Source organism: Ostrinia furnacalis, unplaced genomic scaffold (genome assembly GCF_004193835.3).
Source record: "Ostrinia furnacalis isolate ACB-3 unplaced genomic scaffold, ASM419383v2 OfSCF0088, whole genome shotgun sequence".
In the NCBI taxonomy this organism is placed as follows: domain Eukaryota; kingdom Metazoa; phylum Arthropoda; class Insecta; order Lepidoptera; family Crambidae; genus Ostrinia; species Ostrinia furnacalis.
Window position 1 is genome coordinate 122,832 of NW_021130327.1, and position 25,385 is coordinate 148,216.

The 25,385-nt window shown below is 38.3% G+C and overlaps 2 protein-coding genes across 4 annotated transcripts; one reads left to right on the forward strand and one right to left on the reverse strand.

Annotated features, from left to right (window-relative positions):
• The first annotated feature begins 167 nt into the window (after positions 1-167).
• On the forward strand, positions 168-16,823 carry LOC114351487 (constitutive coactivator of PPAR-gamma-like protein 1 homolog). Of its 3 annotated transcripts, XM_028302737.1 has the most exons (20): positions 168-278; positions 514-738; positions 1,099-1,277; positions 1,579-1,692; positions 1,777-1,923; positions 2,031-2,192; positions 2,450-2,642; positions 2,711-2,820; positions 3,118-3,315; positions 4,193-4,475; positions 4,746-4,911; positions 5,224-5,349; positions 5,425-5,536; positions 6,243-6,371; positions 6,635-6,730; positions 7,845-8,051; positions 10,075-10,262; positions 11,294-11,382; positions 11,498-11,625; positions 13,844-16,823. In XM_028302737.1, exons 2-20 carry the CDS (start codon positions 591-593, stop codon positions 13,856-13,858), a joined length of 2,790 nt encoding a protein of 929 aa, XP_028158538.1. In that variant the 5' UTR covers positions 168-278; positions 514-590; the 3' UTR covers positions 13,859-16,823. The 3 variants fall into 3 exon arrangements, with proteins under 3 accessions (XP_028158538.1, XP_028158532.1, XP_028158545.1); XM_028302731.1 differs by lacking the exon at positions 6,635-6,730 and having other exon boundaries at positions 6,243-6,467; XM_028302744.1 differs by lacking the exons at positions 3,118-3,315; positions 6,635-6,730 and having other exon boundaries at positions 6,243-6,467.
• Positions 16,824-21,549: 4,726 nt separating this feature from the next.
• Positions 21,550-22,876, reverse strand: LOC114351508 (GPN-loop GTPase 2). Its single transcript, XM_028302755.1, has one exon. It carries the CDS (start codon positions 22,448-22,450, stop codon positions 21,575-21,577), a length of 876 nt encoding a protein of 291 aa, XP_028158556.1. The 5' UTR covers positions 22,451-22,876; the 3' UTR covers positions 21,550-21,574.
• Between the last annotated feature and the right edge of the window lie 2,509 nt (positions 22,877-25,385).

The following is a 25,385-nucleotide window of genomic DNA, read 5'->3' on the forward strand; positions in this document are numbered from 1 at the left end:
TAAATGACATTTAATTTTGACAACCACACATCACAGATCACACAGTATTTTGTCTATGGTACACGGATTCGATTATTCAATTACTAATCGTATTACGATCGTATCATTGTTACATGAGGATAAATAGTTATCAACTTAACTGAGCTCTAACCATAGAGCTCATTCATAGACAAGTGCCTGTGTGTCAAGGAGGAGCTAAAGGGTTAAAAATTACAAATGGCTTCCGTTTTCAACTTTCGGCAATCGTAATTCTTTGCTGGCATGGTTTTCTAATCGAGGTTTGTGTTTTTACTATCTATAGTGTAGAAATATGATTGAAATTACTCGTTTTCTTGAAGATTACTTTAGTTTCTGAAGATAATGTAGTTAACCTTTTTATAAATATCATGCCGGTTGTGATGTCCATTTCGTGGTATTTTTTGTTGATATAAATGCAAAAACTGATACTTTTGTTGTTGTAATACGATTGTTAATAAATATTTGTGAATTAACCTGCTAAAATTTATTTTGCAGACCTTTTATTTGTTGAGACGACCGTGTTCGATCGAATCGCTATTTACCGTCGTAGCCGAAGCCCGTGACATACAATCATGGGTATACAAGATTTACAAACATTTTTAGAAAATGAAGGAGTTGGAGTTGATTTATTTCGAATCGCTAGAAATCAGGCAGGTGGATTTCGGCTGGTGCTCGACGCTGAAGGATGTTTAGACCGCCTCTATGGAGGATTTTTTTCAGGTATTTATATGTACCCATTTTTCCACAAAATATTTAAATATCGTGTCACTTTTCGGAGCCAGTATTGAGCATAAAATATAAACCTATCTTTACCACCTATTGAGTAATGGAAGTGTTATTTTTGAATAAATCAAATTAAAGTAATTGCATCAGATGTAAATAAATAGTTTTGAAAATATTGGTAGGGTAGGTAGTTGTATGAAATTAAAACACCTATTTCTTGAGCTACTACTATCTAAGCCCCTCTTTTTGGAAAGATTTAGATACTTCCATGTCATTTCCCTTCCCATCCCTAAGCTATACTACAATTCTTCCTGTAGATGTGTCTAAATATAATATTAATAATTAATGTATTTTTAGATTGGGCATGTGGAGGACAATGGGCCCGGTGCGTTCAGTTTTTGACTACATTAGCACAGGCCCTGGCCGAGCACCAAGTTCCTTTGTGTGTGTGCTTTAACGGAGCCCACCCTGCACCACCAGCCACGCCACAGCATTGGATCCAAACTCAAGCAACTTACAGACAGAGAGTCAACTCTGTTAGTGTCATTTTTTTATTATTACTGTCATCTTTACTATTTTTTACTCGCAAGTTCTTGCACATGCAGAGCTGAAATCAATTGTTTTGTAATTTTCACATATTTGCAAAGTTTTGCCCTTGCTCTCAGATATTTTTAATTGACTTGCATTGAAATAGAATTAAACTTCTTTTAGTTCTACATCTAGTTTTAAATTTGAATGGTTTTCACCTTTGAGATTGTTGATAGTAAGTTTCTGTGCTTCCCTTCTAATCCTATTATTAATTTAGACATTATTCATAATTTTTGTTAAAATTTGCAGGTTTTGCGCCACATCGTAATGAAAGGTACACCACCGCCAAAAGTATGGTGGGTCCCACCTACAGGACTGCATTCCTGCTTGAGAACTGCTCTGCGATACCTTAACATACCCATTGTAAGAATGTTACTATCATTATGTATTTTTTACTTTAAAATTAGAATGAGAACAGTAATGATAATTATTTCAATTATTATTTAGATGGTATCTTCTGATGACCACTGCCAAGAAGTGGTTGGATTGTGCCGAGAAAAGTCTTACGCTGGTTTGGTGGGTTGCTCTGGGGAGTATTTAGTTTTCCAACCACCAAGGTACTTCAGCTCCTCCCAACTCAAGCTAACATACAGAGTAAGTACAACGTTTGTATTTATTTATTATTTTTTAGAAAATTGTTACTGTTTTCTTTAAAAATTAAAAAAAAAAACATTAATATTAATTTATGGCTTTGTTTACAGTCATCTTTGGAGACAAAAGAGTACATGGTGCATGAATTGCCGAAAGTCCTAGATGTACCTCAGGATCGGCTTTGCCTTATGGCTGCTCTCCTCGGAGGCACAATTCTGTCTGAGCATAGCCTTACAGATTTCTATAAACGCTTAGGAATCACACAAAAGAAGGTAAATTCACTCAATATTATAATAAATAATAAATATCTTTTGACATTTTACACTGCGCCTCTAGCCCCAAACTAAGCAAAGCTTGTACTATGGGTACTAGACGACGGGATAAACATACTTATATACTTTTTTTTTGTAAATACATACATATTACATAGAAAACACCCAGACCCGTCACAGAAATTATATTTTTTTATATTTGCTTCATACTTTAAATTCAAGTGTCATAACTTCTAAAATGTTTTGTTTATTTTCAGCAAGTGCCTCCCGAAACTTTGGTTAAGACTGTGTGCCAATTTGTACGTGAATTACCATCTTCGGATGTTGATGCAGCTTGCATTGAAATATTCGGAGATCTCAACGATTTGCGTGCTGCCAAACTAAAACAAGCAGTTCAATATTATTTAAATGGGACCAAAGATGGTTTTCTGAAATATAGAACAGCGTCTGGTAAGTATGTATTCCTTGATGCAAAGTTTGAAAAAAGAAAATTTTTTCTCATTATATTTCTTTTACAGGACGTCGACCAAAGACTAACAAAAAGAACCAAAAGCCAGATATAAGCCCTCAATCAACTTCCATGGATTTGGACACTTCCAAGTTGGCGACTGAAACATCTGAAAATGAGGTTGACCTAAGTTCATTTACATCTTTAATAGCTATAGTCATCCACGCCTTTTGCACATCATTCGTAACATTGGCAGCCATTAAATTATGCATCATACATACAATAAGTCAGCATGTTTCAAAATCTTACTCAAATTGTCTCAGTGCCGTGTTAACTTAATCCACAATTCCATTTTGTTTTCACCTTATCTGACCCATTATTTATGATAATTGTTTCATTTTCAAATTCCTTTTGTATTTATTTTATTTTAACACTAAGCACTCGGGATAGCTTATTTGGAAAACGAATAAATTACAGCAAAAAGGCTTGGAAGATTACAAATTGGCTACAGCAAACGCGTCTATGAACGCGGACTTTAACACCGAGGAGGCCACGAGTGACGTTCACCAGCGGATGTCGGCGATGACACTGGACGGAGGAGACGCGAGCGCCGCGCAGCCATCGAAACCCGCCGTAAACGACAAAAACGACAAACCGGCCCCTGCTACCAAAGAGGTGTGACGGATTCTCTTGTAACAACATTTTTTCTAACTAGCACCCGTTCCCGCTTGCGTGATTGGTATCGTCAGACGTGATTCATTCATGCTACCGTTGTTTTCCCCGTCATTGAAAATAATTGGTGTTTTAATTATTAAGTCAATTCGGTGATGCGTAACAAACGTTATCGAACTGAGGATAAATAAATATAGATATTAAATAACATGGGAATATTAGGGTAATTTTAGGCTTTGAACGCAGTTTCTCGCATTGCAGAAATGAATGTTTGTTACGACAACCAATTGCTAACCTATTACTAAACTGGAATTGTGTGTGTCAATCAAAGAACACGAATGTTGTTTCGTAATGTTCTTGAATACTGTAATTAATATAACGATTGCCAGTATGATTTAACAAGTTGTTAATTATAAAAACATTGAAAATATGAACTCACACAGACGCATATTTAAAATTAACATTGCACCGATTAGAAATATTCAAAGGAAACTGTCACATTTCGCCATCCTGTGTTCAATACCAGAGAAGTGAAAGACTGGACGCATTAAGTCAAATCCTACAGATGATTACCAAAGCAGCATATTGACTAAAGCCCGGTCTGTGAGCACGTAGAATTTTGTCCAATGACCCCAAGCTACCCATCCTTATCGCTCGCACGTAATTATATTGCTGTCGCAACTGTGCGACGGGCGCCCGCAGTGAGTGTGCAAGCGCGACAGCAACATAATTACATTAATTACGCGCGAGCGATAAGGATAGATAGCTTGGGGTCATTGGACAAAATTCTACGTGCTCGCAGACCAGACTATACAATGCCACCAATCCCAGCAACTAAATACAATCTCAACAACATCCTAAACAATTGAATCTTTTCCAGAACCGTCAGATAGTGAGCAAGCAGTTGTCAAACGACGACAACTGCCCGCCGGCGCCCGCCGAGGTACTTCGCACGTGCGCGGAAAGACACGCGCGCGGTCTCATGCACCCGCATATGCTCTCCATACTCTCCCACCGACAAATCGCATTGCCAGTTCTGATGGAGGATGACCACCACCGCGAAATACCCTCTATCCACCACTTCTACCGGCCGATCAGGCAGAACGTTTACGCTATACTGTATAATATGCACCACCATCGTTTCATGGCTCAGAAAGCTAAAGGTAAAGTGGTTCAACATTTACAAATACCCCCTTCCTACCACAAAGTAAAACTAATTTCAACTCGATTTCTACAATATATTTTTTTATACTATCAATCAATTTCCTTTACAAAGGTACAAAAATGTTACGCATTCGCTAGTAGAAAGTATTTTATGCTTGAGTGAAAATTATGAGACAAAACCAGAATAGTTGGCATCGCCTTAGGTTTCCTCAAATAAAAACACTGGGTAAGTTAAGTCGCAAATATTATACTCTTTTATTTTTCTGTAGAGGATGGCCAACCCACTACATCTGCGTCTGCGAACAACGATCGACCGTGCACCGTTCAGATATCCGAATGGATTTACTCGCGCGTCAACCCTGGCAAGAACGCTGAGATGGTGCCAGGAGTGTGCCTTGATTGGCCAGTGCCCACTGTGCAGAGGCTTTGGTTCGGGTGAGCTTTATTTAAATAACAAGAATAATCAACTTTACACTCGTAAATTTAAGAACTATTATCACCCTTAGGCCCAGAACAGACGATTTTGTGATGATTCTGATGAATGAAACTGAAACTGAAAGTTTCAAACTGGTCGCGTCATGTGTGGTCTCTCAGCGGACGCTATGGCAGAAACTTAGATGCAACTCAAAAGTAACTAGCAGTTGCAGTTTCGTTGCAGTTGCGTTTCACCGTCTGTTCTGGGCCTTACTCATAAATTCAAGGACTATTGTTTTTTTAATCTCATAAAATTGATTGATTTATTTACAGAACCGCTCAGGATGACAAATGCCGCCGTATGCGCGCTTTCCTCTCATGTATGCGATCTGATACACCGCTAATGCTGAACACATCCTATGTGCCCCAACATCTGCTCATATTGGGCACTGTGCTGCGGTAAGTTTCAGTTTCTAACTTATTAATTTTAAGTTTTTATTATGGTAGTTACTTATTATGTTTTATGTCTTTCAGCTTTATCATGACATCTCAAATCCAAATCCTGAGGCGTCAAGAACTGGATGCGTTCTTGGCTACAGCTTTCTCTAGTGATCTCATGAATGCTCTTCATTTGCAAGAAATGACGGTAAGCAGTTCATTATCTCACTATTATAGTACGCTATAATAGCGTAACAACATAATTTGTTACTAAAATTATGTTTTATTCCATCTAAGATTTAAATGTAAAATTGTCACTGACCTGACAATTTTACATTGCTCGAAAATTGCATCAATGAAATGAAAAAAAAAAGGAAAAAAAAGCCATTTAAAAATCCAATCCTCCAATGGCTATTAAAAACTTATAATATTCATTTATTTTCTGTAAGTAGGTTTTCAATGAGCACTTTTGCCTGTCGGCATTCGGCAATATGCGTGACGTGCGTCTGCCTCGGATAATATTTAATTTGGACTGGTACAATATTCATCATCATCATCATTAAACCTATGACTGTGTGTTGAAATAAATGACTTATTATTATTATTATCATCTCAGCCATTAGACGTCCACTGCTGAACATAGGCCTCCTCCAATGCTTTCCAAGTTGCCTGGTTGGTAGCGGCCTGCGTCCAGCGCTTTCCTGCTACCTTTATGATGTCGTCGGTCGTTGACATAGCCTGATGAATTAGTAAGCTGAAGTGGCAATGGGCAGGGTACATAGTACGCAGAACTGACGGCCGATGGGGCAGCAGGTTCTGGAGTGGAGGCCGCGTACCGGAAAACGCAGCGTAGGATGTCCACCCACAAGGTGGTACAATATTATTATTAATAAATAAAAAATACCGTGTATCAGGTGAACGGCATCAGCTCTCGCGGCGTCCAACTGGGCGCTCTAGTGATGGCGGGCGCGGAAGCCGCCCTGATGGCCAACGACGCGTGCGGCGCGCCCGTGCCCTGGCTAGTGGCCGCCCCGTGGCTGTACTTCGACGGGAAGCTGTTACAACGCAACCTGCACCGCGCCAACCACTGCAAGCATCTGGCACAGCTGTGCGATAACCACCTCGATACTGTGGTCAAGGTCAGTAGACTTGATTTTATTAAACGAGTCAGCAGGGCTACTCCGAAACACTGCTTACGTAATTTCGGGTCTATCTGTCACTTTCACTCATGCTGGCATCTCGCTTTGGGTGAGAGGGACGGCAGCACTAGAAACTTCGTATAACGTTTCCCGCCCCGTGGCTCTACTTCGACGGGAAGCTGCTGCAACGCAACCTGCACCGCGCGAACCACTGCAAGCATCTGGCGCAGCTGTGCGATAACCACCTCGATACTGTGGTCAAGGTCGGTAGACTTGTTGTTATTAAACGAGTCAGCAGGGCTACTCCGAAACACTGTTTACGTAATTTCGGGTCTGTCTGTCACTTTCACTCATGCTGGCATCTCGTATGCGTGAGAGGGATGGCAGCACTAGAAACTTCGTATAACGTTTCCCGCCCCGTGGCTCTACTTCGACGGGAAGCTGTTGCAACGCAACCTGCACCGCGCGAACCACTGCAAGCATTGAAACATACGCCCGTATTCACAAACATTAACTATGATGTCACAGTGCGCGTGGTCGCACAGGGAGACACATGAACCATTCACTGAGTTCTATTAAACGCTGTGCGTTCGGTTTGCTACTTCACTTAAGAAAGCATCGTTTGTGAATACGGGCGATAGAGTCAACATAGTGAAGACTTTTGGCCATTGAATTAAAGTAAGTAGTTAAGGTCACAAGCTAATGTGAAGTAATTTGAGATACCATTAAGGGTTTGAAAAGCTGCCTTTGACTTGAATTTATTTATGTATTTAAAAACGATTGAAGGGCTCTGATTTGCAGCACTAGTTTGGAGTGGCCTTCAAACTCTGTATTTTCCAATTTGTGGTCGTCTCGAGCGAGTCAAAAGGTTACCAGTTCTGCAAGCGATGGCGCCTGCCCTCTTCCTTTAAACTTGAATTTTGTCATGACCACTGCTACACTATACTTGTCTCATTCCCACTTCCTGGATCTTAACCTCTAAAGTTGTCTTATCATAAGTGCCACACTAGTGGTCTAAATAGGCTAGTTTCCTAAAAAAATTTTTTTAGTCCGTCATGTTTAATATCGAAAAATATTGGACACATATATTTTTATTTGTCAATCTAACAAATAATTACATAGTTATGGTGCGTTGAAGTTCCGCACGACGTCACAACGTGCGGCACTTTTATGCACGCATTGACGTCACGGGTCTCTTCTTATGAACTTTGGCGCGCTTTATCTCTTTAAATTTTAATTAGGTTGAAAAAGTGAAAAATACGTGTAGAGTATTTTTTGATAAGTTAACTGACGGACTAATTAAAACTCTTGCTTTTTGACCCAGGAAACATCAACATCAACAAACATCAACAGGAAATATTTTTGATTTTTATCCAGGTGGAGCGCATGCGCAAGGCCATCCTGGAAGGTTTGGAGGTGGAGTTCGCTATGGCGCCGCTGCCGCTGGTGGCGGGCGTGGTGGGCGGCGCGCTGGGCGGCTGGGGCCGCGGGCGCGGGCGCGGCGCGCGCCTCGAGATAGCGGGCGTGGTGGTCGGCCAGTGGGGCGGCGGCAGCTACCCGCAGCGCGCGCAGAGATACCCGCAGGTAACTATCCTACTTCCTACCAGGCCTGGCTCACTCCGCGCGGTACATCCGATAATTACCTACAGCGAAGCGCCCCGCCGGCGGGTATTATATCAGTCGAGTGTCACGCGCGCGCCCGTCAGGACGCTGGCGTGCGTTGTAGTATGATTATAATTCTATGATCGAAGTATTATTTAAAAATGGACATAAAGAGAAAGAAATATTGTGCGGCGTTCGGGTGTTAAAATTCGAAAAGAAATCTACCGGATTTATCTTTTTTTTTCGCTTCCCAAAGATGCTGAAAGGTATGTTGGCCATGTAGGTAATCAATAATTCTTAGGATAGTATAGGAACCTAACCTACCTACCATGACTACTGCTCAGAATTCGTTCGTTCGTTTCAGCCAAATGACGTCCACTGCTGGACAAAGGCCTCTCCCAAGGTTTTCCTTAATGAATGCATAATATTATACCTACATACGTACCTCATTACAAATAAGTACCTAGATTAATTATTTTTTCACTAGACAGCAACCCTAACAGCGTAAGAAGAGTTCAGAGGCACGCGATAGAAAGAGACAAAACTTATAGGTGAATAAAATTGTAGGTACGTAGTGCTGTGCGAGCTGAATTCCACTGTATCGCGCGTCGTAGCAAGATTCGCATTTATTTAAATCGTCTTGCGGAGTAATCATTCTGTACCTGTACTATTATTTATTCTGTGTTCCTACTATCCTACTAATATTATAAAGGCGAAAGTTTGGATGTCTGGAGTTTGTTACTCTTTCACGCAAAAACTACTGAACAGATTTTGTTGAAACTTTACAGTATTATTGTTTATAACCCAGATTAACATATAGGCTATAATTTATGACAATATGTGACAAATAAATTTCAATAAATAAATAAGACCTGTCTAAAAAGCGCCATCTATCGTCATTGGTTAAAATCTACAGCGCTGGACAAACTACTGTTTTTGACGTTCGTTATTCATGCGGGGGAAACATGATATCTAACGGGGGTAAAACGAGGTCCACGCGTACGAAGTCGCGGGCGGCCGTTAGTTTATTATGAGTTTAATATTGCAAAGCCGTCCTGAAAGGTCTGGAGGTGGGGTTTGCGATGCCACCGCTGCCACTGGTGACAGACGTGGTGGATTTACTAAAGGAGTCTTACAAGGCTCCACGCACGGCACTTTGGCTGTACACTTATTAGCGTGTGCCGTGTATTACTACAATTTGAATATCACAATTTTATTATCCTTCTTCAGCAATGTCTTCTGTCCCGACTTTCGACTCGAGCCCTACTTGGAGCTCGTCAGAGCGCTTTTAAGGTCTTTACTTTTTGGTCATTTTTAGACAAATCCTGTTAATTATGCGCATTATTAACTGTGGACAATGGACATACCTTTGGTAATCTTGCGGTTTGTTAAGCTATAAATTCAGAAGATGCTCAAGACGGCAATTGGAATGTCGTAACTTACAAGTTGAGCTACGCTGTCGAGTGCAGCATACGTGAAACAACGCGATATAAAACTTTGTATCTGACGTTACGATAAATGGCTATGCCAGATTTTGTATGGAAGGTGGAGTCTTTTTTTTTTTTCGCGCGGCCATCGACCGAACTTTGTTTTTTGATTACAAAATAGTGTAATAAACCAAACTTACTATGGCATGTATACCTCTAAACTCAGTCTGAACTGAGTTACGAGCATTAGAAGTTTGATGAAAATATTGCGCTATTTTTTTATTGCGCTGATTCTGCTGCATACTGATGTCTGGAGCCTATAATGGATGATATTGTTTGTTTACACATACAATGTCACTATTTTGTTGCAATTTCTTACAAAACTTGCGCGCAAAAAGCAAATCTAGTATGAAAATTATCAAACTTCTAATGCTCGTAACTCAGTTCAGACTGAATTTAGAGGTGTACATGTCATAGTAAGTTTGTTTTATTATACTATTTTGTAATAAAAAAACAAGGTTTGGTCGATGGCCGCGCGAAAAAAAAAGACGCCAATTTCCGGCATTGTCTTTTTCCAGCAACAAGTGAGCTACGTGGGCTACACGCCGCCGACCCGCAACTCGTACGGCGGGCGCGGGTGGCGCGGCGCGCGCGGTGGACGAGGCCGCGGGCGCGGGCGCGGCGCTGCGCCGGCTCGCGGTGGGCGGCGCACGCGGCGCGACGAGCCCGAGCAGCCGGTCAAGCCCACCACGCTCACCGTCAACGGGTGAGTTAACCCACCACCCATGGTTCTTCCTGCCTCACGGCATACGAACCGAATCTCGGGAGAGCGCGCGGACTTGCTCTGGGCTCTTTTCCCCGGGCGCTTTGCTTGACTCTACAAATTTCTCTGATCCATGTCCCTTCTCATAGTCAATTCTCCCCCTTCTGGGGCTTGACACCACAAATACGGCACTTCGCGTCGGGCTGCTATCAAATGTCATCACTTCTTCTCATAACTTCGCCTGATTGTGTGCCAGGAGTGCGCAAACTCGCGCACCGCGATCCAATTACTCTACAACGGGTAAGTTGTACAATAAAAGACACCATGTAAGCAGGGGCGTAGCTACTAAGGGGCAAGGTGGGGCAGTGCCCCGGGCCCCCCAAGCTCAGGGGGCCTCCAAATCCTTACCAGAAAATGTCAGTTGAATGGAACTTTGATAATTTCTCCCATTTTCTCGTTGTAAAGACGTAATAGCGATATTTGCATTTTATTTTTCATCGATGGCGTTTTATCGTGAAGAGAAGAGAACAGTTAAAAAATAATGCTAAGTAAGTAAGGGTTGCCAGGTGTTGCACCCACGACGGACGCCGCAATGACACCGTGTGGCTTCTCCCTAACAATATTAGTTGACTCTCTGTGATTCCAAGATACAAGTTCTTAAGAAACACACTTCAATTATTTAAACTTAATTAAAAAATTCAATTGATGTACTAACACCTCAGTCTTACAGCATTATGTACGCGCTATTATCAATTCAGTCTAGTCCTAAAACGGAGTTATGAAAATTAAATGTTGGGAGCTGGATGATGACAGTCCCGAATGCCGTAAATAGTCATTTTTAATAGTTCATACAACATTATGATAATTGAATGTCTTCTACCTTATTCCACTGCATAATAATAGTATAGAGCCAATGGACCTGTTACCAAAGTATTTTCTTATACTTTTTAAAGATCTCCGACAATAGACCTTGTTTGCGCTTGCCCTTTGGATCCGAATAAGCGTTAACGAATTACGTTTTTTGTGCTTTCTAGGAAAACGGTGAGACCGGAAGACATTGCTACACAGGTTGAAGAAGGAAGCCCGCATGAGGATAACTCTGCTGCAGACAATGAAGTTGAAGGTAAAGTCAATTAATTTACCCAAAATACTTTAGTCCTACGTCTTGGCTCCAATTTTTAATCGTTAATGAGTAACTTGAAATACAGAAGAATAACTGTATGTATTTTTGTTAATAGGAGCACAGCCTCAAAAAACCAAGACTGCTAAGAATATGAAGAAAAACATTGGAAAAGGCAAGAAGAAGAGTTCCAATCCGAAGACTGACGCCCAGTTAGAAGTTAATGGGCCACTCGATAAGAACAAGGTGACTGCTGAATNCCCACCCGCAACTCGTACGGCGGGCGGCGCACGCGGCGCGACGAGCCCGAGCAGCCGGTCAAGCCCACCACGCTCACCGTCAACGGGTGAGTTGTGCAGTAATGACACCAGCAACAAGCGAGCTACGTGGGCTACACGCCGCCCTGCAACTCGTACGGCGGGCAGCGCACGCGGCGCGACGAGCCCGAGCAGCCGGTCAAGCCCACCACGCTCACTGTCAACGGGTGAGTTGTGCAGTGATGACACCAGCAACACGTGGGCTACGTGGGCTACACGCCGCCCACCCGCAACTCGTACGGCGGGCGGGGTCGCGGCGCGGGTATTAAAATACAATTGATGTACATAAGTACATCTTACCTACTTTACTGTCTTACAGCGTTCTGTACGCGCCAATGTCAATGGCTAAATTCAGTCTAATCCTAAAAACGGAGTTATGAATGTTGGGAGCCGGATGACAGTCCATAGTATGTTAATTGAATGTTTTCTGAAATAGGTTATTCCACTGCATAATAACTGATACCAATTTATTGTCCTAATACTTTTAAAAGATCTCAGACAATAGACCTTTGAGTTTGAGCTTGCTCTTTGGATCCGAATAAGCAATAACGAATTACGTTTTTCGTACTTTCTAGGAAAACGGTGAGACCGGAAGACATTGCTGCACAGGCTGAAGAAGGAAGCCCGCATGAGGATAACTCTGCTGCAGACAATGAAGTTGAAGGTAAAGTCAATTAATTTACCCAAAATACTTTAGTCCTACGTCTTGGCTCCAATTTCTAATCGTTAATGAGTAACTTGAAATACAGAAGAATAACTGTATGTGTTTTTGTTAATAGGAGCACAGCCTCAAAAAACCAAGACTGCTAAGAATATGAAGAAAAACATTGGAAAAGGCAAGAAGAAGAGTTCCAATCCGAAGACTGACGCCCAGTTAGAAGTTAACGGGCCACTNCTACAAATTTCTCTGATCCATGTCCCTTCTCATAGTCAATTCTCCCCCTTCTGGGGCTTGACACCACAAATACGGCACTTCGCGTCGGGCTGCTATCAAATGTCATCACTTCTTCTCATAACTTCGCCTGATTGTGTGCCAGGAGTGCGCAAACTCGCGCACCGCGATCCAATTACTCTACAACGGGTAAGTTGTACAATAAAAGACACCATGTAAGCAGGGGCGTAGCTACTAAGGGGCAAGGTGGGGCAGTGCCCCGGGCCCCCCAAGCTCAGGGGGCCTCCAAATCCTTACCAGAAAATGTCAGTTGAATGGAACTTTGATAATTTCTCCCATTTTCTCGTTGTAAAGACGTAATAGCGATATTTGCATTTTATTTTTCATCGATGGCGTTTTATCGTGAAGAGAAGAGAACAGTTAAAAAATAATGCTAAGTAAGTAAGGGTTGCCAGGTGTTGCACCCACGACGGACGCCGCAATGACACCGTGTGGCTTCTCCCTAACAATATTAGTTGACTCTCTGTGATTCCAAGATACAAGTTCTTAAGAAACACACTTCAATTATTTAAACTTAATTAAAAAATTCAATTGATGTACTAACACCTCAGTCTTACAGCATTATGTACGCGCTATTATCAATTCAGTCTAGTCCTAAAACGGAGTTATGAAAATTAAATGTTGGGAGCTGGATGATGACAGTCCCGAATGCCGTAAATAGTCATTTTTAATAGTTCATACAACATTATGATAATTGAATGTCTTCTACCTTATTCCACTGCATAATAATAGTATAGAGCCAATGGACCTGTTACCAAAGTATTTTCTTATACTTTTTAAAGATCTCCGACAATAGACCTTGTTTGCGCTTGCCCTTTGGATCCGAATAAGCGTTAACGAATTACGTTTTTTGTGCTTTCTAGGAAAACGGTGAGACCGGAAGACATTGCTACACAGGTTGAAGAAGGAAGCCCGCATGAGGATAACTCTGCTGCAGACAATGAAGTTGAAGGTAAAGTCAATTAATTTACCCAAAATACTTTAGTCCTACGTCTTGGCTCCAATTTTTAATCGTTAATGAGTAACTTGAAATACAGAAGAATAACTGTATGTATTTTTGTTAATAGGAGCACAGCCTCAAAAAACCAAGACTGCTAAGAATATGAAGAAAAACATTGGAAAAGGCAAGAAGAAGAGTTCCAATCCGAAGACTGACGCCCAGTTAGAAGTTAATGGGCCACTCGATAAGAACAAGGTGACTGCTGAATAAGTAATTGCAACCAACCACTGATGACGACACAACTACAGGACTTACCACAGAGCTTTCCTCGCCTTACACGAACGAATTTTAGTTAGCATTCCACATCTCTTGATAATATTGTCATACATTTTAGATGGAGCAAAACCACAAATCTGAAAAGGAGCATATGGGCCAAGGCGATGCACCTGTTTCTAATTAAGTACTTTTGTTTGAGGTAACTGATTTATTTGTTCAACATTTCTCTCCATCAACCAGTAGTCTTAACTTTGTTTTTCACAGTAATTAGTTCATTCATGAATTTTCCACCATTCAGTTTTGAGGAAAGCCTAAAACAGCCATTTACTCATGCAATATGTTTATTCTCGTGAACCACAAAAAGTAAACATTACATTTATTGATGTTTTATATTTACGATTTGTGTAACTTTCACTAGCACTCATTGAAGTTAAAGTTGCTTTATGTAACTTCTTGGGAAATAATAACTGACATGTGAATACAATTATTTTAGCACGTATTTGGGTTAATTCTTAAAATTGTGAACAGATAAGTAAATAAATCCACTAAGGATTTTGTTATTGTCTGTGAGGTGTGATTCCACCTAAAAAAGTATACGTGCCTGAAGATCGAAAAGACTTCCCAATCTTGAGACTGATTTTATATTACTTTAATTGACACACAACGTGTTCAATTAATAATAATATTAAAGACAACCGGCTTGAAAAAGGCATTTAAATGCTACCATTTACCCTACTAAGACACCTCTTATACTATTTTGTTATTTGCTGCTGAAAAAGATGGCAATACTGCTTAATTAAGAACAATATACAGAGCATGTGACAAAGTAGTACAAGATGATTGGTTCTAATGCTTGAGGTAGTACAATATCTCTTATAAAAAGATAAGAACCCAAAAGCACCCGTTATTTGACAAGTGATAATTAGAAATATATATTAATAAATTAATGTTGATTGTTAAGTCACGTTTAATTGAAAAGTGAGATGACTTAGTAATTAGTATGTTTTGTTTATAAGCATATGAAGTACTGAGTCAACATTATTTATTTACACATAGTATATTTACAATTTACCAAATCATAATTTTTATTTTTAAGCTTGGTTTGGTCTATAAAATCCTCTTGAATAATTGAGATTTGTCTTTGATTTTATAAAGATCAAAATAGACTGTTAAGTCTTAGCGAAGGAATGACTATAGTCACCAAAGTACATAATGTTTGATCTAATCTTATTGATTTTTTAGGCTAAACCAAATTGCTTTCAGACTTGTTTTTGGAAATCTTGATACTTTTAGGCTTTGAAGTGTGTGATAAGTATTAAATATGAATCATGTTAGAAAACATTATGCCATACATTTTTATTACTTTACTTCTTTCGATATTTTTCGAAAGGCAAGGTTACGACAACATATTCAAGAACTGAAAATAATTAGTTATAATAATGAATGACAGTAATGTTTTTTATCAAGGTTCATGTTGTAGTTGTTTTCAATCTAAGATTATGTTGCATTGTTAGATTAAGCAATTATTGCTTAATGAAACAATGACATCATAATGCTAGAAAGAATGAATAATTAGTTTAGTTATTGCATTTATTGAATGATTGTTGGTGCTCTGAAATCTGTGGGACTGCCTGAAACGAGTCTGAAACTCATAGATTTAAGTCTAACGATAGACGTTTAAAACTGAACGAACATTCGCAAATTGATATTTCCACTTCCTATAGGGTATTATTTCGATAGGAAATCGTAGATTTGTTAGTGATATATTTATATGCATTTTTGGAAATACAATTTTGCGAATGTTCTTCACTTTATATGTATTTTTGTAAATTTGTTATATTGTTATACTTAAATTTAGCTGGAATGACTAACAAGATTAATGAGACAAAGTCTTACTGTAAGACTCGATCGGTGTTAAAACTGAAACAATTAACATCACATTCCATTTAAATTTCACGAACCTTCTGATTGTGCAGTTCACACCAGTCGAGAATGGAACTAAATGAAGACTTTACAATTTTGGAACGCTTAACCCTGGCCGGAACATAGACAAATATGTTGCTACAATAACATATAATTGATTTCAATAATGAAAACATGATCAGTACTTGAGTGCAGTGCACACGTACAGCAGCCACAGCGCTGTTCCAATGACTAAATGCCAAACAAAAAAGCATCGACTTCGTAATACAACCGCCAGACGGCGGAGGGCGCGCGCGCCCGTAGCGAGCGTTCGGCTCGCGAGAGAACGCTCTCACTGCTACGTATTCGCTAGCTGTCGCTCCGTGCGACATGCACTTTATATTATACATTTAAACATTTATATATTATTGCTTGCTTATTAAATAAACACGATGTGTAGACTTTAGAATTTTAACTTCAATGTATTTTGATTTGTTTAGGAATTATGTGTAACAGCAATAAAAGCATGTTAGTGGGATGACGTGAATAATACGTCTATGGTAATATTTTCTGAGTATATCAAACGTTTAAAGGCACTATTTATAAACTATATTTGGTGACTTATTAACGCCTTTTAAAATCACCATATTCATGCTGCTTATTCTTTATCACTTAAATGTAATGTTAGTGGTGATTCAAAGGAGGTAGATTTTATTTTTTCTTTTAAATCCATTATTCACTATAGTTTTAGATTATTGAACAGTATAATACCTATTACATTTTAAACTTGTTTGCTGACAAAGGACATTTAATATTGTCAACATAATATAATCGAAATATATTAGAATACTTGTCATGTAATACATAACATTTTTCGTAATTGAAGTAGCAAACGTGGAACCGTGGCTTTTTGAAAACACTTATAACTTAAGTACGTAAAACTGCAATGTAAAATTTTAAAAAGTTCATTACTACTTTAGTTTGAACAACAAAAATATTGGATGAATTAAAATTGTAAAGAGTTGTATTTGTCTTCAAATAAAACGTTCCATCATTATATCATGTGTTTTATTTCAAATCATTCAATCCCAAACGTTTATGTATTTCATTTACTGTTGTCCCTTCTAAATTTGCTATGTGATTAATAACTATTTGTGTGGCATCTTTTATGTCGTTGTATTGATGCAAAAGCAAAACTTGAATTAATTTATCATTTTCAAGTAATTTGCTAATTTCCATTTCTAACTGTAGTAATTTATCATAAGTTGCCTGTTGTTTGTTGGCCATCTCACCATCTGTAACGAAAACGACATTAAAATAATATTTAGGTAGGAATACAACACTGACTTTGCCAGAAGAGATCAATCCCCGTTGGTTATGACTTAGGGGGCGTCCATAAATTACGTGAGACTTTTAGGGGGGGGGAGGGGGTCAACGAAAACCTCACTAAATCTCACGTGGGGGAGAGGGGGGGTCTCGGAAAATATCACGTAATTTTTCCCGCAAGAAATAGAGTAAAATTGCCAGAAAACTGGGTTATTGAAGTAAAAAAAAAATTTTTTTTATGATGATAATGACAATTTATTCTAAATCGCCTAATCAAATTAAACGAAAAATAACCCCGTCTGCATTTGTGAACACTAAAGATGCAGAATAAATGTCGAAATTAAGAAAATTCGAAATTAAAAAAAAACGTTATCGGCATCGCTATTGCGTAAAAAATTGGCCAAGTTTGTGGTGTAGGGTTCCGTAGTTGTCTGTCGTTACCACAATATATTTCAGAAGCAAGCAATTACTTCATCTAAAGTCACTTTTCATATTTTCTTCTAAGGAATTTTTACTGGTTAAGAAATTGTATAATACATGAGTCAAATGACTATTACTCTTAAACTAAGTAATGTATCTTAACCGTTATAGTTTTCCTTGAAAAAATTCATCCCCACTTTACATGCAGTGGAGCCCTGCCCTAGATTTTTTTTTTTTCAAAATTTTATTTTACCGATTTGTCGGCGTGATTAATATACATACATACCTTCACAAAATTACAGCTCCCCAGTGCCAATAGTTTCCAAGCGAAAACTCGGACAGACGGACATACATATCGAAACTATTAGGGTTCCTTGTCAGGACTACGGAACCCTAAAAAATGGCATTACATACGTATGAAAATATTATGTATTCGTAGTTAAAGTAACCAAATCGAATCGGCGTAGTGTGCGCACTCCCATACATGCCCATACTGATCAACTGCCCGACTAAACTATCGGCCGACGAAAAATCAACGCTGTGCGCCTACTCTTAACTTGACTTTTAGTACATTTTTTAAATATTAGTTTACATTTTATTAATATTTAACCATTAGTAGCAAAATTTAACAATTAGTTATTTTATTTTAACTATGAATCAAAAAACTGGTCCTAGGTTGAAGCAATTGCTTGTCTTACTAAACGACGGGAAGCTACGGGACCCCGCACTGCGCGTGGCACGACACTGGGTTACTGATTTTTTCATATAAATCTAATAGACTCGAAGCATAGACATTGCAAAATAGGCATTTTACTAAATATCACGTGAGATTAGGGGGGTGGGGGAGGGGGTCAGGCAAAATCTCACCAAATCTCACCAAGGGGGGCGGGGGGGTTGAAAAATGGCCAAAATTGTCTCACGTAATTTATGGACGCCCCCTTATGATACTTATTAGGGGCAGCTAGAAATGAATGATTAGACGTAACGAATGTTTCGTCATGAATAACGATGAAGTACCTATTAAAGGTCGTTGCCAGCTTTACATTGCGTATGTGGCGACGTTTTATATTATCGTTAAGGTCGCATAATACAATATTATGAATAAAGTATTTTGTGGTGTATTAGCGTGTGGGCCGTGTGGTGTGAAGCGGTCTTTACGCAATGGAATGTTTGCGTGCGTCTACTTTACGCAGGTAGCAGCCCGCTTGTTTGGGCCCTAAAACAAAATTCGCTAGATGTCGCTAGTAGTTTTAAGGTTCATTCTATTTTCCCTATTTTTGGTACATACATATTTAATAATAATAATATCTTTGGACAATTTCACACAGCGCTATCTAGCCCCAAAGTAAGCAATCCTTGAGCACGTAGAATTTTGTCCAATGACCCAAGCTACCCATCCTTATCGCTCGCGCGTAATTATGTTGCTGTCGCGCTCGCACACCCACTGCGGGCGCCCGTCGCACAGTCGCAACAGCAATATAATAATTACTCGCGAGCGATAAGGATGGGTAGCTTGGGGTCATTGGACAAAATATGTGCTCACGGACCAGGCTTTATACATATTTTTAAATACATACATACATAGGAACACCCAGTCGTCAGAGAAATTAAAATTCATCATTTCAAGTTCTGTCCGGCCGGGAATCGAACCCGGGGACCTCTTGCTTGGCATAGTAGTCCGTTTTAGAGCCACTACACCAAACGGCCGTACAGCAACGTCAAATATGTGCTTCGAGACACCCAAAGTGGCGAGTGCATTACCGCAGCAAAATTTTTATAAATGTTGTGCTTTAGAGAGTTGAGAGTATAGCAGATAATTAGTCCATTGTGAGCAGAAATTTGTCCACTAATAGCAAAATTCGTTCAAATTATAGTTTTAAAGTTGACAACACAATCACAAAATAGACACAACCTTATTCCTATCATAACAAAGACATGTTTGGTTAGAACTATTTGCCAACTTTGGGTGTCATATCCCTTTCAGGACGACCTAACACGATCGTGCACGTTATTTCAAAAAAATCTCGCAACTTTTCTAATCAACTTTTCGGGCCCAAGACGCTAGCCAACGATCGTGCATTAGTCTGTTTATGAATTAAACGCACAGGTGCGAGAGAGAAGGCCGTCAGTGTTCTTTGACACCGAGGTAAAGATGTCGACCTCTTTTGTTGAGTGGAGTGGTCAGCGTTAGTACTAATTATTTGGTAATTAATTCAACTATTTTACTAGAATTTTGGTTTTAATATTTTGTTTAGTTAGTAATGTAATTCGGTAAATCAAATTTTTGGCATTATTTATTTTGCAGTGGGAAATATTACCTCTCAAAATTTTGTTTGCACGATAGTGACGATCCGACTCAAACCCAACATTCGGTGACATACTTTGTATGGCGGTGAACTATTCCATTTTAATGCTTTCAATTAAATTTCGGCTTTAAGGAACAGAATTAACGGATGAATTGTTGCTTCAGCTTATTGGGCATGTTAATTATTCCGAAATTGAAGAGATGGAACATGATGAAGGCAATGTAGAAGTCTTGGTTTGCCATTGATGCCTACTGATGAGCCTCAATCACCTCCAAGACCAGGTCCATTGTCAGTTACTGTGCCAATAGCTCTCTAAAAGTCGTCGGAAAGCCATGCGACTGGCCAAAGGGTCTTGATACAGATGCCATTGAACCAGAGGGAGAGGGAGAGGGATTATTACTATCCAGAACTATTGTCAGCAGTAGTAGGCTCCTTTGACCTACAGTGAAGGCTTTTGACGATGTTTTTTGAACATTGGTACAAACAACTGTTTGTACCAATAATTATCCACGGGAAAAGTATTGAATACCTCAGCAAAAAAGTTCAAAAAGAAGTTTGAATTAATTTCTTCATGGAATGTATTCCGTCCCCACGCATTCACGTGTATTGGCGTCAAATAGAATGAGATTAGCTTTAGTTGCTGACAAAATTTTCAGAGATCTTTTTTGAGTTTTAGTGTGGCTTTCCATGTTGTAAACAGTGATGAAGCTCTTGCAGTAGGAAAACCAGAATTGAGTTTCGGAAGGAAGGGCATACTGTGCCTACTCAAGTCTAGAATGCTTGAGACAAAGTAGAAAGCCAACATTTTTTTATTCCGTAGACGAGCAAATGGATTTCATTCTCTGGGACATGTTCACATGGTTTTTGACAATTAAAAAAACAAAGCCATATTCACAGGAGCTTTCGTCGCTACTAACCATGATGGTTTGATGATTGTCTTCGAAGTTTATCAGGCCGCAACAATAAACTTTGAAGATCTCTAGGTTTTTGAACTTCTGCAATTCTTCATCTCTCTCAAGTAGATTGCAAGCAGTTAGCTCTGTAGCTTTTGACTGGTTTTTCTCATCCATACTTTTATTCGAGAAATTTAATAAAATGGGGCTTCATGAAACTGGCACATTTATGAAAACTGAATTTCTAGGACGAAAAATAAGGACATCAAGCAAGAGTCCCAAATATTCATTAGTAATGACATTGTTATTGTAAAATGTACGGATAATGGATAACAAACCCGTCTTAGTAGCATCCAATTTTACATCAGGAGAGGATTCTTTCCTCATCAAGAGATGTAATAAAAATCTACTAGTGCCTACCGTTTTAGCTATTTTAAAATGATTTGCAATTTAAATCAGATATATTACTTAAAGTTCCTTCGCCTTTTAAGAGTATTAAAAATATATGTTTCTAAATATTTTATTGTTTTTTAGGTTTTTAACTTCAAAACCTGACACCGTCACTTTCGTGCAGTAAATTAATTTAAGCCTGAGCGTCACGATCGTGCTGGGTCCCCCCACGCAGAGGGGGGCGAGGGGGATTTTTAAAATTATTTTTTTTGAGTACCTTATACAATAATAAAACATGTTATGTAGTCAAAAATGATAATTTAAAAAAATCTGAAATCCGGCCTGAAAGGGATATACTATTTGACGACGTACCACTTTGGTGTTCCACGGGTCAGAAGGGAGTATAGCATATGTATACTACTGTAATTACAAAAATAAAACAAACACATTTAGAATGCATAGTAATCCTTTATTTACTCCACAATATCATCAGTAACAGGATTTGTAACACCCATTACACAAGCTAACATACTATTTATATGTCTTCCTTCATTACTCTTAAAAATATATCCATTTACTTTGTCAACTAAATTTTTAACAGCCATCAAACTTTTTTCATCCATCATGTTAACAAGTTGGAATGTGACTAAACTATAGTCTTCAATAATTGAAACAAAAGCACGATTTAACTTTTCATATTTGCTTGTAAAATTATCACTGTCTAAGCAATCAAGAAGGTAGTTCAAATCTAAAACTTCAGTATAAAAATCAATTCCAAAGTCTAATTTATTTATGTGCTTCTTAAGCAAATCTACTTTTGTCAAAAGATTTACATGTGGGAGTCCAATTTTCAACATTGCATTCAATGATAACATAAGAGCTGATATGAATTTCCCAGCATCTGAGCAATGATGTGAATCCACCAAGTGGACCACACACAATTGAAGATTTCCATTGTTAGTTAGATTGTTAATGATATTGCTTAGACTGTTGTGATGGCAATAAAGTTCCACTTGACCAGGTAAATCAAATATGAAATCGGCAAAATTTTCACCTTTTATTTGCTCTAACAGCCAATCAATATTTTTTTCTAGATATTCCATACAATAAAGTAAGGCACCATTTGGCCCAAGGTTCTGTTGGGTCATGACATTTTCCAGGTGTATCAATTGTCTTATGTCAATGTCTGGTTCATAACACATTCCATCGTTAGCCGGGTCAAGGTTTACCAAAACAACTTTTCTTCCACTCTTCTTCAACACTGTCGACATTCTATAGCAATAAGTAGTTTTTCCAGCGCCTGGGGGACCAATTATTAGTTGACCATAATATTTGTGGACTGGCTTCATTTTTTCTTAGCTATCTTCTTTTTTTAAGTCTAAAATTATATCTTTGCACGCTTTTACTGTTTCAATGTCATATGTCTTCAAGTTTATAAAAATGCAAAGAGGTTTTGTAATTTTTATTGCTTCCGCCAGGTATCTAGCAGCTACTTGCTGTTCTTCTCCTGTATCACCAAAAATAACTTTTGTTGTATAAATGTCATTTGCACATAAAGGATTAAGGACTTGATCCTTTTGAACCATCAACATACTTCCAATTTTTTGGTATTGAGATACAATAAGTAAAGTTTTATCAGTATATTCAGCAAGAACAATTTCAGTAGGAGTTTCGTCAATATCGGCAGCTACAGACCGAAATAATAACTGCTCGCTCTCAGTTTCAACATTGTTAATAGACAATGTTTTCATAACACCTAGCAGTTCCATATTTATCTAAAATCGAAATGACAAAATTCATAAATGCTGGGCGAGTGAACAGAATTTTATGGAGGATTGTACCTATAGCCTGTTTAATATCGTTTTAGACTTTCATGACCAATAAATATACCATAAATAAACCTTTTTTTCTAAAGTTAATGAATCTTTAAAAGTTGTGGTATTCATTTACAACTAGGTACGCAATAAATTTAAAATAATNGGCAAAACCAGTGTGCTGTAAATTCGCACCATTGAAGCCATTAGACAGAATAATAATAAATTTATAAAAATCGAATAAACAAGAACTACTTACATTTGTGTTAATTACTAGTTGTTAATAGATTAAAACATAGGTTTATTGTATTTTCCCTATATTGTGGGATTATTACTTCCAAAAGTAAAAAAGCAAGGAAACATAGAGAAAAGGCAAGGAAAGAATCTTAAGCAAGCTGCAGTGTTGTTCCTGACAAATTTAGGGTTGCCGTATTCCAATTCTAAAATTGCCGGATTTTTAAGGAAAAGTAAGAAAATTGCCGTATTGTATAAAATGTTTTTTTGGAAGGTTTAAATTTTAAAAAATACAAGTGATGTATTATGTACTATGCGTATACTACTTTTAAACTTACTTATTTTATTCTTCACTTATTAAGGTTTTGAATAATTTAGTCCAAGAACCTACCCGAATAAAAGTGAAGAATCTACCAAAATGAGGAAATAACGATTTTAGACATTAAAATCGGTAGCGCATTTTCTTACATAACTTTTCAATTCCTATCATTGGATTTCCGAAAATATTTCTCATACAATTTGATACCATAATGATCATTCTTCATAAAAAATTTAAAACCTACATATTTAAAAACATAATCATTGATATTCATAATATCACTAATCATACACTTAGTTTTTACTAATATTTGTTTTCATATATTTTTCTATACTAATGATCGAAGCTCATAATCATTCGAATAAATAACTATAATATTCATAAATGTGATGTATCCTAATATTTGTTTTCATAAATTTATTACTCATAAGTGTATTTATCCATATTATTGAAACTCATGATGTCTTTATTCGTATTAAATCGTATTTTAACATTAAATTAATTTGAAATGGTCCAAAACAGGCAATATTTTGTGCCACAAAACTAACGTGACAGAAACGAATCGCTGCAAAACCGACTCCACGTAGTCTTGTCTGCCCTACCCCTAGAGTGTAATTTAAAAGCCGGAGGCGCGGAGGGAGGGCAGCCCTCGCCCGCTGTAACGAGGCTCAGGCGCCCGGGTGAGCTGGAGCGGCTGAGGCTGGTCGCCAAGGCGCCGAAGGCGCCGATGGCGATCCAAAAAGCCGAAGCTGCGGAAGCAAGCGTGGGTGCCTCAGCCTCGTTACGCAAGGGCGGAAGGGCTGCACATCCCGCAGCGCCGGAGACGAGGAGATACCAATGCATGCTGCATGCTCTGCATGCTTATCTACTCTATTAAATTATATATGATTTTTTAAAGATACGAGTATATCCGTTATAAAGTAAATTATTCTGAACAACAACATTATGAGTTGAAGTATGTTCTTAGTAACAACATTATTAATTAAAACAATATTATTAATGAATGTTATGAAGAAAAAAGATCTGAAAATAAAAATTATGTATTTTAAATGGTTCTTGGTAGTAACAGTATTGATAAAAAAATTATGATTACTAACTGTTATGAGCTCCGATGGTAGTAATAAAAATGTATGAATAAAAAAATTATGAAAAATAAAATTATGAAGAGAGATTATTATGAACACAAATCGGTAGTAAGACAAAGAATAGGATTTAGAATTTTATGTGAGCCAATATAGAACCTTAAAATCTCGGACATAAGGTTGCATTTTTGGCGTTTCTTTTCGTGGCGCTTCTACTTCATCTATGGTTTACAAGTTTTTGCGTTCCATTAGACGAAATATTTATTTTTTGTTTACTAAAACTCATGAAAAACGCATAAAACTCTACTTTACTCAATTGCCGTATATTTTGATACGGTAATCAAAGTGCTGCCGTATACCGTATTTATGGTGCCTAAGATGCCTGAATGCCGTATATTACGGCAATTGCCGTATCAAGAACAACACTGGCAAGCTGACCGATGACAGATGAATGAATGACAGATGACTGCATGACAGTGACAAAACAAAATCAAGGAAGCGAACAGAAGCGAATTCACAAAACATAAATAATTATTAGGGTTTGGGCACACTGCATCATTTAATTGAAATAGTATCTGTCTAATCGTATCGATCGTATCAGTAGGCACATGTCAACATTCAACATTTTTCGTAGGCAATTTTGTTGAATGTTGACATGTTTTAGTTGATTGTGTGGGGCAAAAGACGCGCTAGGCGGCCTTAACCATGGACGGATGTCTATATCGTTTGTATAAAAGGTCCATTGTGTTTAGCTTGATGTGCCGCCGTTGCCTGTGCAAAGATATTTAATTACTTATTGCTGTATAAATTATCAGCCTCTTATTAAAACTATCGT

Bases quoted from the DNA above. Each gene is read 5' to 3' on its own strand.
- LOC114351487 (XM_028302731.1), top strand. From the start codon at position 591: ATGGGTATACAAGATTTACAAACATTTTTAGAAAATGAAGGAGTTGGA. The intron at 1,924-2,030 runs GTAAGTACAACG...CTTTGTTTACAG, and splicing joins AACTCAAGCTAACATACAGA to TCATCTTTGGAGACAAAAGA. The intron at 11,383-11,497 runs GTAAAGTCAATT...TTTTGTTAATAG, and splicing joins TGCAGACAATGAAGTTGAAG to GAGCACAGCCTCAAAAAACC.
- LOC114351508 (XM_028302755.1), bottom strand. From the start codon at position 22,450: ATGAAGCCAGTCCACAAATATTATGGTCAACTAATAATTGGTCCCCCA.